The 14461-nt window shown below is 36.1% G+C and overlaps 1 protein-coding gene across 16 annotated transcripts in view; it reads left to right on the top strand.

The window, feature by feature from the left end:
• Positions 1 to 14461, top strand: part of PRKD1 (protein kinase D1) — a 435004-nt gene that overhangs the window by 307967 nt on the left and 112576 nt on the right. For 14 of the 16 annotated variants that reach the window (XM_072622711.1, XM_072622718.1, XM_072622725.1 and 11 more), the window contains one exon: positions 75 to 98. The exons of the other annotated variants lie outside the window; for them this stretch is intronic. In XM_072622711.1, coding sequence (XP_072478812.1) covers positions 75 to 98 — 24 coding nt within the window. The remainder of the gene's footprint in view (positions 1 to 74; positions 99 to 14461) is intronic. 16 annotated transcript variants of the gene reach the window in all.

Below are 14461 nucleotides of genomic sequence, written 5' to 3'. Positions count from 1 at the left end.
TAATAACATTCTTTTCTTTCTTCACATTTTCTTTTTTTAATCTGCTCCTTTGCCCTGCTTTTCTTGTGTCTCAGTCTCCTGTCAGCCCAGGCTTTGAGGTATGTACTAACTCTCCCTTGCTTCTTTTGGAGAATGTGTTTCTGTGTCTTTTTCAAGCTAAAACTTAACTCTTCATTTAAGTTTTCATATGTATATTATCTTAATGAGAATAATAAGTTCGGACCTTACCAATTAAAACCAACAATAAACATTTATAAATTTCTATTATGTTTAAGGATTCTGTGCTAGGAGGTACCTTGCATATGAAACTTTTACTCTACCTTCCAGCTGTAGTGCCATCCCTCCCAAACTACCTTGGATCTCACTACTTTTAATATATTTTATTTATCCTTTTATATGTATTCTTTATATAATTGTGTATTACTTATCTCTTCTATTAGATTGTAAGGTTCTCTGAAGTCACTGTATTTTGATCCCCAGCACCTCCCATATATCTAATGTCTGATACCCAAGTAGATACTGAATAAATGCTTGTTGATTGATGAAACAATCCCTTCCCCCAAGGAACTTTTACTGAGTGGTGGGAAGGAAAGGTGACATGTATGCAGATAAAGAAGTATAGACTAGGTTATTGTGTTTGTCCTTCATTCTCAAAGAGGACTGTGGCATCAAGATGATGACATGACTTACAGCTGACTTTGATTTGAGTGAGAGAGGGCTGAAGTGTAGACTAACTATGAAGTTGTTGGAGGTGTGACTTTAGTGCTAGCATTCTCCTAGTTAAAACTTGTTGTTAGGACAAAATGAGGAGTTCACAAGTCATTAAACATTTAACTAAGGGAAGTTTACTTTGCCTTAATAGCAAGAATATGCAATAAGGATAGAGAGAGTGGCATTAAACTTCTTTGGGGTGTCTTCTCCATCTGAAAACCACTCTGTTCATCAGAATTTGGTGAAGTAGTCTTAAGCACCCACCAAGTCTGAGAAGCCCAGACTCCACTTGGTTGGAATTTTCAATGCCCTTAGTTGACATGCTGTATAAGGGAAGCTGGGAACTGTCAATTTTATCCCATCACAGTTGTACAAAGACATTTCAAGAGTCAGTGAAAACACATAAACGGAGATTAGGAAAGGGTTTCTGTAGGAAGGAATCTCTGAATTGTCCTGTGTAGGAAGCTAGGTTTTCTAAGAAGAGGTGAAGAAGGCAGTACATGGCAGATATGGGGAATCATGTGCAAAGGAGAGATGGATTCTTGTATATGAGGAACAGCTAGCAGGGAAAATTGACAAGAACAGAGTGTGTAAAAGGGGGTAGTTAGATGAAATGATTGAAAAGTAGGTGGGAACTAAACAAGAGTATGCTGGACCCAGCTCAAACCTGCTTTCCAAAGTCAGTTGTTAAATGTAGTGTGAGCATTCACATTTCAGAAGTCATAGTAGCTATCAATTGGGATTAATTTATTATTTGATTGGTTGTCTACACTTAAGAAAGTGTTAATGCAGACTAAAGTTAAAAGTGTGAATACATGTGTTCCTCTTCTCCCACTGGGTTGGCAGCATGCCTCTCTGTAAACACTGCTTGAGTTCCACAGGAGTGCAGTAGAAAGAATGCTCAGGGGACCAAGTCATCATCAGACTGGAGACCTGGTAGCTATAGACTAGTGAGGGAGAGGGAGATGGAGAGGGAGGGACAGAGGGGGAAGAGAGAGAGAGAGAGAGAGAGAGAGAGAGAGAGAGAGAGAGAGAGAGAGAGAGAGAGAGAGAGAGAGAGGGAGAGAGAGAGAGGGAGAGAGAGAGAAGACAGAAGAGAGACAGAGAGAGAGAAAAAGAGAGAGAGAGATAGAGAGAGAGACAGAGAGAGGAGAGAGAGAGGGGGGGGGAGAGAGAGAGAAGACAGAAGAGAGACAGAGAGAGAGAAAGAGAGAGAGAGAGAGAGAGAAAGAGAGAGAGAGAGAGAAAGAGGGAGAGAGAGACAGAGAAGGCTAGAGAGATGCCTGTCATTTACACAGTGCTTTAAGGTTTACACAATGCTTTCTATCCATTATCTTACTTGAACCTCACAACATTTCTCAAACTGAGGAAAAGAATCTAATTGCTTTCCTGCTGAACTCCAAAAAGTGCACAAAATTTCATTTCAAAGGTTTGAGAAAAAATGAATAGTCTTATCTGAAATAATTAAATTAGGCCCACTATATCAAATTCTGCCCTCAGTTTATAGATAGTCCTAGGGAAATGAGCATACTTTCTGCACATATATCCAGAGAACTTATTGTGAAGTGCTGAAGAGAACATGGGGACAGGACGTACTGCTGTAGCTGTATTTCACTTGTTTTACAGGAAAGAGACTTCTAGTTGTGATTTCACACAACATAGTTTTGTTAGCTAAGGAAAGAAGGGAGAAGGAAGAGAAGAGAAAAAGATGTTAGGAAGAGAGAATGAAAGAGAGAGAGAGAAAGGAAGGAAGAGAGAAGACAGAGAGAGACAGAAGAAAGAAAAAAAGATTCACTGTAGGTAGAAATATCAAAATCTCAATCAGAGAGGAAATCATGTTTGGAAATTATCCAAAACAGACACACAAAAGATTTCCTTTCTGAAGCTTTTAATTAAATAAAATGGAAAAAATGCTATTTGGCCTTTTTCCTTTACATAACTTAAGCCTCTAACAGCTTGGAATGCCTTTAAAGAATTTTGATAGCACGCTAAAGACAATGACGAACACAATACCCTTCTTTGTGGTGAATTGAAATAGCCAGACCAGTTGTTTTCTTACATTTCTATCTCTGGTCATATGAGGTTTGACATAGTATAATTTTTCCTTATGGTGATACAATCTTCAAATATCATTATGACTGTTCATTCTAAGACAGTGGTTAAAGTATTCACCCAATAAACCTAATTAAAAGGACAAGCAAATCCTGTTCTTTTCTAAATCTCATTAAAGAATCAGGTATTTGTAACACTTGAGGTCTAAAGGAAGATGTGTGTGTGTGTGTGTGTGTGTGTGTGTGTGTGTGTGTGTGTCAGTAGTAATAACCAAGTTCCTAATTACCCTAACATGAAATTATATCTTTATAAAGTCATCTGTATACTAGAGGTTTCCTCCTTCAAAAACTTGAGTTGATAGCCCAATAAATTTTATTTATTTTTTCTTAATTTAAAAAAATGCATTTTCATACCATTTAGCCATTGAAGGCATTGAATCCAATTTTTCACAACACCAGAAGACAGTGTGGGACAGTGTCAAGACAGCTTTTTAATTCCAGTTCCTGACTAGTTCAGGTACCCTAGGAAGGTCATTGACCTCTTTGTGCCTTGCTTCCTCAACTGTCAAATGAAAAGGTAGATTCAAAGGTTTCTAGGGTCCCTTCCAAATTTAAATCTGTGATCCAATGACAGTGAACTTGGCCTTGGATGAGAACTTGAAAGTGAACTTGAACTGAATGGGAAGTAAAGTAGTTTGGATTGTACTTAGGAATTTAGGACATTGCTTTCAGTGACACAAAACCCCATATTTTAGGGCTAATATTTTTCAATGATGTTATAACTTGAACATCATGGAATTCCATATTCTCCAAAGAAGCAAAATCTCAGGTCACCCAAAGGCCAATATAGAAAAGTATGTTGGACACAAGTAGGCAACAATCAATTGCCAAAAATAATTTACATTCTAGAAATGGCATGAAAAAAATCATCCAGGACATATGTGAGTAGATCAGGAGATGGATTATTCACATAACAAAAGCATGGAATACTTCCTGTGATGTTTTAAGATGTCATAGAATATACAAAAAGACATAGAAAAAAAAATTATAGGTGGTCCAAAGTGCAATGATGAGTACATGCTGACTGCAGCATGTTTCCAAGGCTAGTTTATATGTGAGGTAGAGTAAAAGTCATTATTATGGGCATGTATGACCAGAAAAGAGATGGCACTCATGCACTACGTTTAAAGCATAACAAAGCATAGAGTCATGATTTAAGGCTAGAAGGACCTAAAAAAAAAAAAAAGCAAGGGTAACCCACTGGTGCTTCTTGGGGTACTTAATGAAATGTTAAAAGCCCAAAGAAATGTTGGGGTGGAATTGGAGGGAGGAGGAGGAAGGGTTGATAATGAGGAATAATTCAAGAAAAGATAGGAAGGGAAAGTCCCAACCATTTTCTTGGGGAGACTGATTGCTATACTTGGGAGTATGAATTTTATTTGTTTTTAATGAGGATCCATCTAAAAAATAACTCTATGATGTGCCTGTTCTGTGCAGAGCATTTTTATCTGCTGGGAGAATTACAAGGTTTAGATAAGACATCACACTGGACTGTATGGTCTTGCCAGGAGAATAAGATCATTTCAGTCTCTCCATATACTTCTGACAATAGATGACCATTTTACAGATATCCTTTATTTACCAAGTGCATGATGCCAAATAATTACATTCACATTGCTGGAACCCTAAGTGATCTATAGGATAGGAGATAGAGCCTGGACCTCTTATTTCACTATTATAGGGAATTCCCTGGTAAGCAAATACCCTCTACTAATTTAGGTCAAGATCTCTGCTACTTATCATCTTAGTAGCCTAGAGCATTGAGATGATAAGTGACTTGTTCAAGGTCATAGAGCCATTGATATATTATAGACAGGACTTAATATCTAGATCTTCTTGATCCAAAACTGGTTTTCTGTCCACTGTACCATAATACTTCAAATAATCTATAAGTAAATTTTACAGAAAATAATATGTAAGCAAATAAGAAGGATAAAATATTCTGTGAGATTTGAGGGCAGAATTGTGATTATTAAATAAGGGGTCAAGAAGATATTAAAAGGAGCTGATATTTGTTTTAAGCTTTTAAATATAGGTAAGAAGTCAACAAGTTCTTTTGTGAATGAGGAGATTAGCTCATTCCAGGTATAGGGAATAACACGAACAAAGAGAAAGAGAAAGGAAAGCATAGGGTATATATTAAAGGATGCTGAGTAGTTCCTGCTACTTCCCTAAATTTATACCAATACTTAGCACAGTACTTTGCACATAGTAGGCTCATAATAAATGTTGATTGATTCATTCTATTCCATGAGATACATATATATCATGGCCTCCATTCTGGCTAGTAACCTCCTAGATTTACAAATTTCATATGTAATGAGAAACTGGGTGAAAGAGAATAATAGGGATATCTCAAGTGAGTTAAGTACTTTTGAGTTTTCTATGTATGTGACATACATAGAAAACTCAAAAGTACTTAACCTTACTGACTTGGGGTAAAGAAATCTCATTCTCGTAAAGGAGGGTATTGATTTCCTGTCATCGTGAAAGTGTGATTGGGAGGTTCAGAGCCATGATTTTTGACAAGACTTGAGGCTGCCTTGTCTGATGCCAGTCTCCACTTCCCCACTAATAATCTTACCAATTGAAGCCAGTTCCCAGTGCCTTTCCTCCTCCATTGGTAAAAATGAACTTGTAAGACTGCTAACAAAGGCTCCCACTTTCATAGGGTCATATATGGGCTGGGAAAACCCTTAGAATCCATCTGGCCCAGTCCACTTATTTTAAATTTGAAAAAAACTAAGAATCAAATTGTTAAAGTTGCTTATCCTATGCTGGACAGTTAATCAGGGGCAGATCTGGCTCTCAGATACAAGTTCACTGACTCTAAATGCTCTTTCCTTCATACAACGATTCCTAGGAAAACAGAGAAACTATTTTTTGGACTAATACCACATGAGAATTCCAAAGGAGGCACACACAAACTCAGCATGGCATAGGGAGCAGAGAATTGGTGTAGGAGTCACAAAAACCTGGATTTGATTTTCTCTTAGATATTTACTATGTTTGTGAACCTGGGCAAATCACTTAATCTCTCTTGCCCTTAATTTCTTCATTTGTAAAATGAGAGGATTGGAAGTAATCACCTCTAAATCCCTTTCATCTCCAAATCTAGGATCCTGTGAACTCAAATACAAAATGAGAAAAAGATAGGATCTTATAATGTTTCAAGGAGAGAATTTCCCGAGTTACATGGTCCTGCTTAAGTTTCTTTTCTATTTGATAAAATGAAATTTCATGTCTTAATAACTGATCTATGTGGTCAGAATCAGATCATCATTATTAGTTGCATTTTTCTGACATTTATTTATAGAGGCTCATGCTAATTGCTTTCTATGAAGACAGAAATACTGAGAACACATCCCAGTGCTATTTTCTCAGTTTCCACTATATGTGGTCTCTGTAGATCATTCTTCTTTTTTTTTTTTAAATAGAGGCAGTTGGGATTGTGACTGCTCAGGGTCACAAAGGTAGTAAGTGTCTGAGATTATATGTGAACTATGGTCCTCTTGATTTCAGGGCCACTGCTCTATTTATTGCACCACCTAGCTGCCCTTGGGCTGATCATTCTTGCTTTCAGGTTACCTGTATGTCTGTTTCTTTTCTGCCAAACTTTCAGGTGACAGAACAGGGTAATATTTTCCTATGGTCAGCCAGGATGCGTTTGCATCCTTGATAATATGTATATATCAAATAATATGAAATATGTGAAATGCTTCCCAAACCTGTAAGTGCTACATAAATGTGAGTTCTAACTGAGGCAGCTAGGTGGTAAAGTGATTAGACCGTTGGACCTGCATGACAGAAAGAACTCAGTTTAAATCAAGCATCAGGCACTCAACTAGCTGTGTGACCCTGGGGTACTCAGTTAAGCTCTTTCTACCTCAGTTTCCTTATATGTAAAATGGGGATTATAATAGCATCTATCTCACAGGGTAGAAGTGAGGGTGAAATGAGATGATATTTGTACAAACCTTAAAATGCTTTATTAACGTTAGTTATTGTTATTGCCATCATATCATATCATTCAAACTCTACTGCAGACGGTGCAAGTGCAGTGGGCTGGCCATATTGTTTAAATGCCAAAAGTATGCTTTCCAGAAAGACTATTTAAAGAGACTCACTCACATGGTGGTCAGAAAAAACAATACAAAGACATTCTCAAGGTATCTCTTAAGAACTTTGGAAATGATTGTGTTAGATGGCAGGCACTGGCATAGGATCACCCATCAGAGAAGGTGCTATGTGCTCTATAAGCAAAGAATCTAAGTAGCACGAAAGAAATGTGAGATGTGCAAATTTAGAGAATCCACCCCAAATATTCATACGAATTATTTGTGCCTGACCTGCGGTTGCACATGCTGAGCTCATATTGATCTGATCAGCCACAGTCAGATGCACTGCAATTTGACTTTAACATAGCAATGTCTTTTTGGTCCTCTTTAAGAACAAAGGACAATAACCATATCATAACTGATATAGAGATTTACTTATTTTATTATTAAACAAGTCATTGGATACGTTCCTCAGTTTAAACTCCAGGATCCATTGTTTTTCTTTTAAAATTCTTTCATGTTGATTTTATATTTAGCTACCACCCAGATGCATTTTTTTATGGACATAAAGATTATCCCACTGCAAAAATCCAACAGAAGGGTATTGATCCAATATAGAATCTAAATGCTTGCTGAGTACCCGACAACACTTTGAAAATAGTTTGTTTACCTTGAAACTTATGATTAATGGGGGTTAGGGGGATAGGGGAAAAGAATAAGGGGGATACAATAGAAAGTGTTTCATGGCATTCCTTTTCCACATGGCTCAGTATCCATAAAGATGACTTTATAACCTTTCAGTGACCAGTACGCTATTAGAAATATGTGATTTTTCTAAATTTCAGAGATTTCTAGAAATATTATCCAGGTTTTTCTACAAAATTAATGCAAATTCATATAAATATTCAATACTGAGTCTTAAATATTTTATAGATTCAGTGGCTAATGTAAATATGTAATCACCATAAAATTAGTTTTCAGGAATGCATTGTTTGTCCAAGCCTGTGATTTTATTGCTGCAGAAAACCTCCAATGAGAGGATCCTTCTGCCAGTGCATATTGACCTACAACTTAAAGTCTTAAAGAGTGGCCTGGAAAATGGAGAGGTTTCAGTAATTTGTCCAGAATCACATACCCTGTATATGTTAGAAGCAGAATTCAAACCCACGTCTTCCTGATTCTTCCAATTTCTTCCTAAATTCTCTACCACTATGTCAAGAATGCCTCACATTCAAAAATTCATTAAAATAGTTCTCCATAGTAAGTTCACACAAAGTTATATGTGGTTCTTGTAGCAGTAAGCACCCCAACATACACAGGGGAGCCTACTATCACAGGTTCTTAGATCTGCACTCATAAAAGGAAAACAACTTTCAAGGGATTAACAATCACTTTAATCAAACACATGGATCATTCCTTTAGCCAAGTACATATATCATTCAGTTAGTTCAGGGAGTCAGCACTCTGAATTTCAAAGAAAATACAGAGAAATCAAAAGATCAACAGACATGGCTGCCTCTGCCTGAAATCAACAGACCCCAATTGTCAGACCATCCTTATCAGAGAGGGAAGCACAACATCTGGACTGTCAAAGCCAGGGGACTTCTTAGCAGCTTCTCATCTGGCACTCAAACCTTCTTACCAGAAAGTAAACCCCAAAGTAAAACCTCACCCTCAGAGTATTTATACTTTTTGTAGAGCCAGAGGGCATTGCAACCCTTGAGAACCAGTGTCTCATTAACAAAAGGTGTGGGCCTTCCTACAAATCTTCCCTAATCAAACTCCCTTTAATGGGCAGGCCCATGAATGGATGGGGAAGATCTTTGATCACATTAACAATACACATACATATACTGTTTCTAGTTACAGAAACTCTTGATTTTATACTTTACTCCTAGTAAAGACTCTTGTTTGATAAAGGCGCCATTCAATCAGGCTCTTGATTATACTAAAACAAAAACAGCCAAAGATCCTATTTTGATTGCCGTCACAGTTCTAAGTCTATGCATGTTACTAAGGCATATACTGTTAATACTACCTTAGAGGTAGGCATTCCTCTTTAGATCACTCTTAAAAGCAAGGATTGGACCCATAATTCTTTTCATTTTACCATTGGTTTTTCCTTTACTAGTTGGAAGGCATTCTGCATTCAACAGTTATTTACTCCTATATGTACTGTAGGGAGGAAGTCACTTAATAACATATATCAAGTATTCTAGCAGGATGCTTTATGGAATTTAATTTTTTTTTTAAATCAGAAGTAACAAAGAATTTTTTTGAGGTGTTATTTAATAGGACTTTCAATATTTGTACTGTGAGGCTAATTGTTATCTGCAAAGTCATGCTAGTTCAAGTTATTGTTCATTTGTACACTATAATGATATTTGCCCATTCATTTTTGGCTATTCTCAACGTCCTGACAATCTCAAAGAATTTTCTACAAAAAGGAACTGTTCACACCAACAAAGCTCCATGTGTCTGATCACTGTAGTTTGCTGCTTTGAAATTTTTTTAATGTTCTTAATTTTAAATAGCATGAATTTTCTAAACTGCAGATAATATTTAGTTCAACTCCCTGTTGTGGGGAGACGTGTTTTATAAATAATAAAATGCTGCAAACTGCTATTATTTTCCCTATTTTTTTTTAGTGAGTCATGTTTAATTAAGACAAGTGTTGTACTAAAAGGAAATCTAAGCTTGGCTGCATGCTTTCTTAGAAAATCTCCCAAGAAATGACTCACTTGATTACTGTTTTAATTGAACAAAAACTTCCAAAGACAAATGAAACTGTAATTGGACTGCACTAATTGTTCGAAGCTTGATATGCTTATTACCCTAACATAGCTTTCTAATCTCCAGCACGGATTCTTTGTTCCCCTGCCACATACACACACCCTTTAAACTTTTAACAAATCAAAATTCTTTGATCAGTTAGTGAAAACATGACACTGTCATGCCCAATTAATATTTTCCAAGATATTTTCCAGTGTAGTAAAAGTGAATCCAAAGGACAGGTCTAAATTGTTTCACTTGTACTCCAAAGTTCCAAGAAGTCTGGTGATACTTCTCAGTTTAAGAATTTTTTTCTCCCATTTAAACATGTACTCTGGGACTTTCATATTTCATGAGTTATAACACATATAGGTGATATGTGTTCTAGGCCAGTGTGTCAAACTCATGTAGAAACAGATGTTCTAGGCCAGTGGTGTCAAACTCAAATAGAAACAGATCTCTGTGTGCCACATATTCACTTAGAAAACCACAAGTTAACATTTTTTATGTAGCATTATATTTTTTTGTTTTTGAATTGTATTTTAATCTGCCCTCAAAAGTGTTGTGAGCCACACACAGTCAGGAGGTTCATGTTTGATATTTCTGGTATAGATTAGTATTGGAGCTTATGGATTTATATATGGACAATGTCTTTTAGTGAATAGGTTAGTACATCTGATATCAGGAAGATGCGTTCAAATCCCACCTTACCACTGGTACTTACAAACTAGTAATTCACAAACTCTCTGAGCCTTAGGCACTGTGTATGATTATACCTTTCCAAGTCCCTGGTTATCACCATTTTATTCTGTTATTTATTTGAATTAAATTTATACCAATGCAATCACAGGTCCAGTTCAATACAAATTTGTCATTTGTGTTAATGGCTGAAGTATTCACAATTTTGAAAATTTAAAATTAAAATTAAATAAGCTATCATGTCTCTAATTTGCTGGTGTGATGGTATGGTGCAGTGGTCAGTAGCCCTCTCAATAGAGGGAGATAAAAATTCATTCAGAATCATCTTTTTCCTCTCCTGTATTCTAAGAGTGAAAGAATCTTCATTACCAATGGTGAAAATGGTGTTACTTCATCAGTTGCTATCTCATTGTTGAGTTGATGTCTGGTTTTACTGAATATTTTCTGCAATATCACAAGTAAATTATTAATTCATAGGATCATAGATTTAGAACTAAAAGAAACCCTAGAGGTCCTTGAGTCCAACACCTTCATTTTATGGATAAAGGAAGCAAGGTACAGAGAAGTTAATTGACTTGCTCAAGGTAATGTCTCCTAGTGAGTAAATGTCTGAAGTAGGATTTGAACCCAAGTTCTCCCAATTCCACATTCAGTGCTCCAGCCGTTTGACTATGTTTCACCTCAGTGACAAAAAGCTGACTTGTGAAGATTGTCCTAGTCAAAAGTCTTCCACTATGGCCAGGCAGTGTTTCTTCTATTGCAGTACTAGCCTAGCTAAATTCTGAGAGCCCAGTCACCACATTGGCGCCATGACCGTACTCTGGAGAGAGCAGTGAAAGAGGAAAAGGACATATATGTATAAAAATATTTATAAGCTTTCTTTTTGTTATGGCAAAGAACTAGAAATAAGAGCATTGCCATCAGTTGGGGAATAGTTGAACAAACTTTCATATATTGATGTAATGGAATATTATTTGTTGTGTTGTAAGAAATGATAAATGGGACAATTTCAGAGAACCCTGGGATGCCTTAAATAAACTAATGCTGAAGTGAGAAGAATCAAGAGAACAATTTTATATGATAAGAGCAACATTGTGAAAACAAATAACTTTGGATAACTTTAAAACTATTACTGGGGCAGTGCCCAGTTGGGATTCCACAGGACTAATAATAAAATATGCTACCTTTCTCCTGACTGTAAGATTATGAATGCAGAATGATATATCGATTGTTTTGGATATGGCCAGTGAGGGAATTTGCTTTGCTTGTCGCTTCCTATTTGTTGTAAAGATTATATATGTGTGTGTCTGTGTGTGTTGTTGTTATGTTTTTTAATGAGTTTGGGGCAAGTATAGTGGGAAAGAGAGAAAATAGATTTTTGTTCATTGGAAAAAAATATTTTATTAAATTGGGGGTGATTTTTTTCATCCACAGCAACTTTTGAAAGCCATCTATCAATTCATAAAGAATTCATCCATCTGTTTCAGAGAAGTGAATATCCATCCTAATGAAATTCTTTTTAAAACCCTAATAAAATTATTTTTGAAGTATTATAGTAAAAATTGTATACTGAAATAATACCCAGAAAATATAGATAAATATATAATAATATAATTCAAACCTTTTCCCCTTTTTTCCTATTCATACATATAACACAATAAAGCCTTTTTAATGTAGCTTGTGGGGTTCCTTTTCAAACTTTGGTGAAACTCATGGGAAATTCTCAGTGGTGAATCCATTATCTAGCTTGTTCTGCCCCTACATAGCCAGAAAACTGGAACCTCAAGAGTTAACACAATACTAACTTTTCATTTTCTTACTGATCCATGAAAGGAAAACATTACAATAACAAAACATTTTATCATCACAGAAATGAAGATCAAAGAAGAAAATCACAGCATATGTTTCCTGAGTAAAAACAATTGGACAATCTCATCCCTCCTTTCATTTGGGGAGCGAACTCTTTTCAGAATCCTGGCTCATGTAGGAAAAGCAAGGATTCTCTCAGAAGTAGAATAAGAGATTGAAGCTTTTAGTGTGAAGTGCCTCATCTTCCTTGATCAAAGGCTGCTTTTGCCAGTATCACAGAAGGCACCCAGACCTTATGCCGATATTGAAGCATATATAAAGTAAACCCTTTGTCATCATTCCTTGGTGGCATTATTGACATATCTTAGTAAGCCTGTATGCTAACAGAACTGACATTTCTACTCAGGACTCAGTATCCCTAGCATGTTCAGTAGCATGTGCTTTAAATGCTCTGCCTATACTTGTGAATGGAATGATGTCATTCTAAACTTCCTGATTCTTGCCCTGTCTGCTGGTTCTTTGAATAACTTGCTCTTGAAGCAAAATTAATTTGAATGATTGCTAGGGAGGCTATAAACTGAGAAATGCCTCTGCAACACCTTGGATACAGAGGAAACTTTTTTTTTCCTTCAACTTTTAAAAACATGTTTATTTAAAGTTTTTAGTTCTAAATTCTATTTTCCCATTCTTCCTCCTCTTAACCCTCCCCGAGACATCAAGCAATCAGATATAGGTTATACCTATGTAACTATTTAAAACATTTCCACATTAATCATTTTGTGCAAGAAGACTTGGACAAAAGAAGAAAAACAGAATGAAAGGGAGAGAAAAATAGCCTGCTTCAGTCTGTATTCAAGCACTATCAATTCTTTCTCTAGAGGCAGATAGTTGGCTTCATCATCAGTCCTTTGAGATTGTTTTGGATCATTGTATTGCTAAGATCAGCTAAGTCATTTGCAGTTCTTTATCAAACAATATTGCTCTTACTGTGTACAATATTCTCCTGGTTCTGTTTACTTTGTCCTACGTCAGTTCATGTAAGTCTTTCCAGCTTTTTCGGCTCATCATTTCTTATAGCACAATAATATTCCATTACAATTGTGTATCACAGCTTCTTTAGCCATTCCCCAAATGATGGGCATCCCTTTGACTTCCACTTCTTACCCACCATGAAAAGAACTGCTATAAATATTTTTGTACAATTAGGTCCTTTCTCCTTTTTTGGATGTCTTTGGGATATGGACCTAAAAGTGTTATTACTGGATCGAATAGTGTGCACAGTTTTATAGCTCTTGGGGTATAGCAGAAGAAGTCTTCTGATTATTGAAAAGGTAGACTTGTGGGTACCAATTAAAGCATCCATTCACGTCTAAGATGTTATTAATGTTCTCCTTTTCCTCTCGAAGAAGCAGAGAGTCTCCACTCTTTAGGAAAGCAATTGAAGTCAATAATATCTTCCATTTTACATCCTGGTCATAGGTTTTACACTTCTTATGTGTATCAGGGAGCTACTTCAAAGCCAAGAGCTCATACTTATGGATGGAGTGGGTCTCACGTATCAATAAGTCCCATACTAGAAAATCCAATCGATTACTAGTGATCATCTCTCTTGGTACAAAGCTATCTCCTGGACAACTAGGCTGTGGTCAGTGTGTAACACAAAGAGATTGTTCATCTCTAGTTAACATTTCTACCTAGGCCAAGGCTGTTGCATTAAGGGCAGCGAATTTCATCTGGAAGACAGTTGAATACTCTTCCAATGTGTCAGTACCTTCTAATATCTCCAAATATAGTTTGTCTTTTTATAGATAAAGTAAATATTTCTTACTTTTTATTGATGGATTTGCATAAAAATGTCAGTTTCTACTCCCTTCATTGTTTCAAGAATTCAGAATCTAAAGTCAAATGTCTTTAGCCTTTCAAAATTGTCATATCATTTTGAGGTCAAACTCTATACACTTTGTTTTTTTAAGTTAAAATTTCTTTTACAAACAGTACTATTTATTCCTCAAAATGCTCCAGGGAATAACCAATTAGAAAGCTTCTTTCTAGGAGTATTTTACTTTTTTCTCTAATTAAATTATAAATATCCCTTTTTTTATTATTCCACAGGTAGCCATAGGCTGATACTGGGGCATTTCATTAAATCTGTGTCTACCCATGTAAAGTGAATTGAAAAACTACAGAATTTAGAGAGAGAAAAAGACATACACACACACATATACACACACACACATACATGCATACATGCACTCATGAGTGCACATCCACACACACAAAATACTGAAATCTCCAAATAGC

The sequence above is a fragment of the Notamacropus eugenii genome, chromosome 7 (genome assembly GCF_028372415.1).
Source record: "Notamacropus eugenii isolate mMacEug1 chromosome 7, mMacEug1.pri_v2, whole genome shotgun sequence".
NCBI lineage: Eukaryota > Metazoa > Chordata > Mammalia > Diprotodontia > Macropodidae > Notamacropus > Notamacropus eugenii.
Note: the sequence above shows the minus strand (reverse complement) of the source record. Positions and strands in the feature narration are given on the sequence as shown.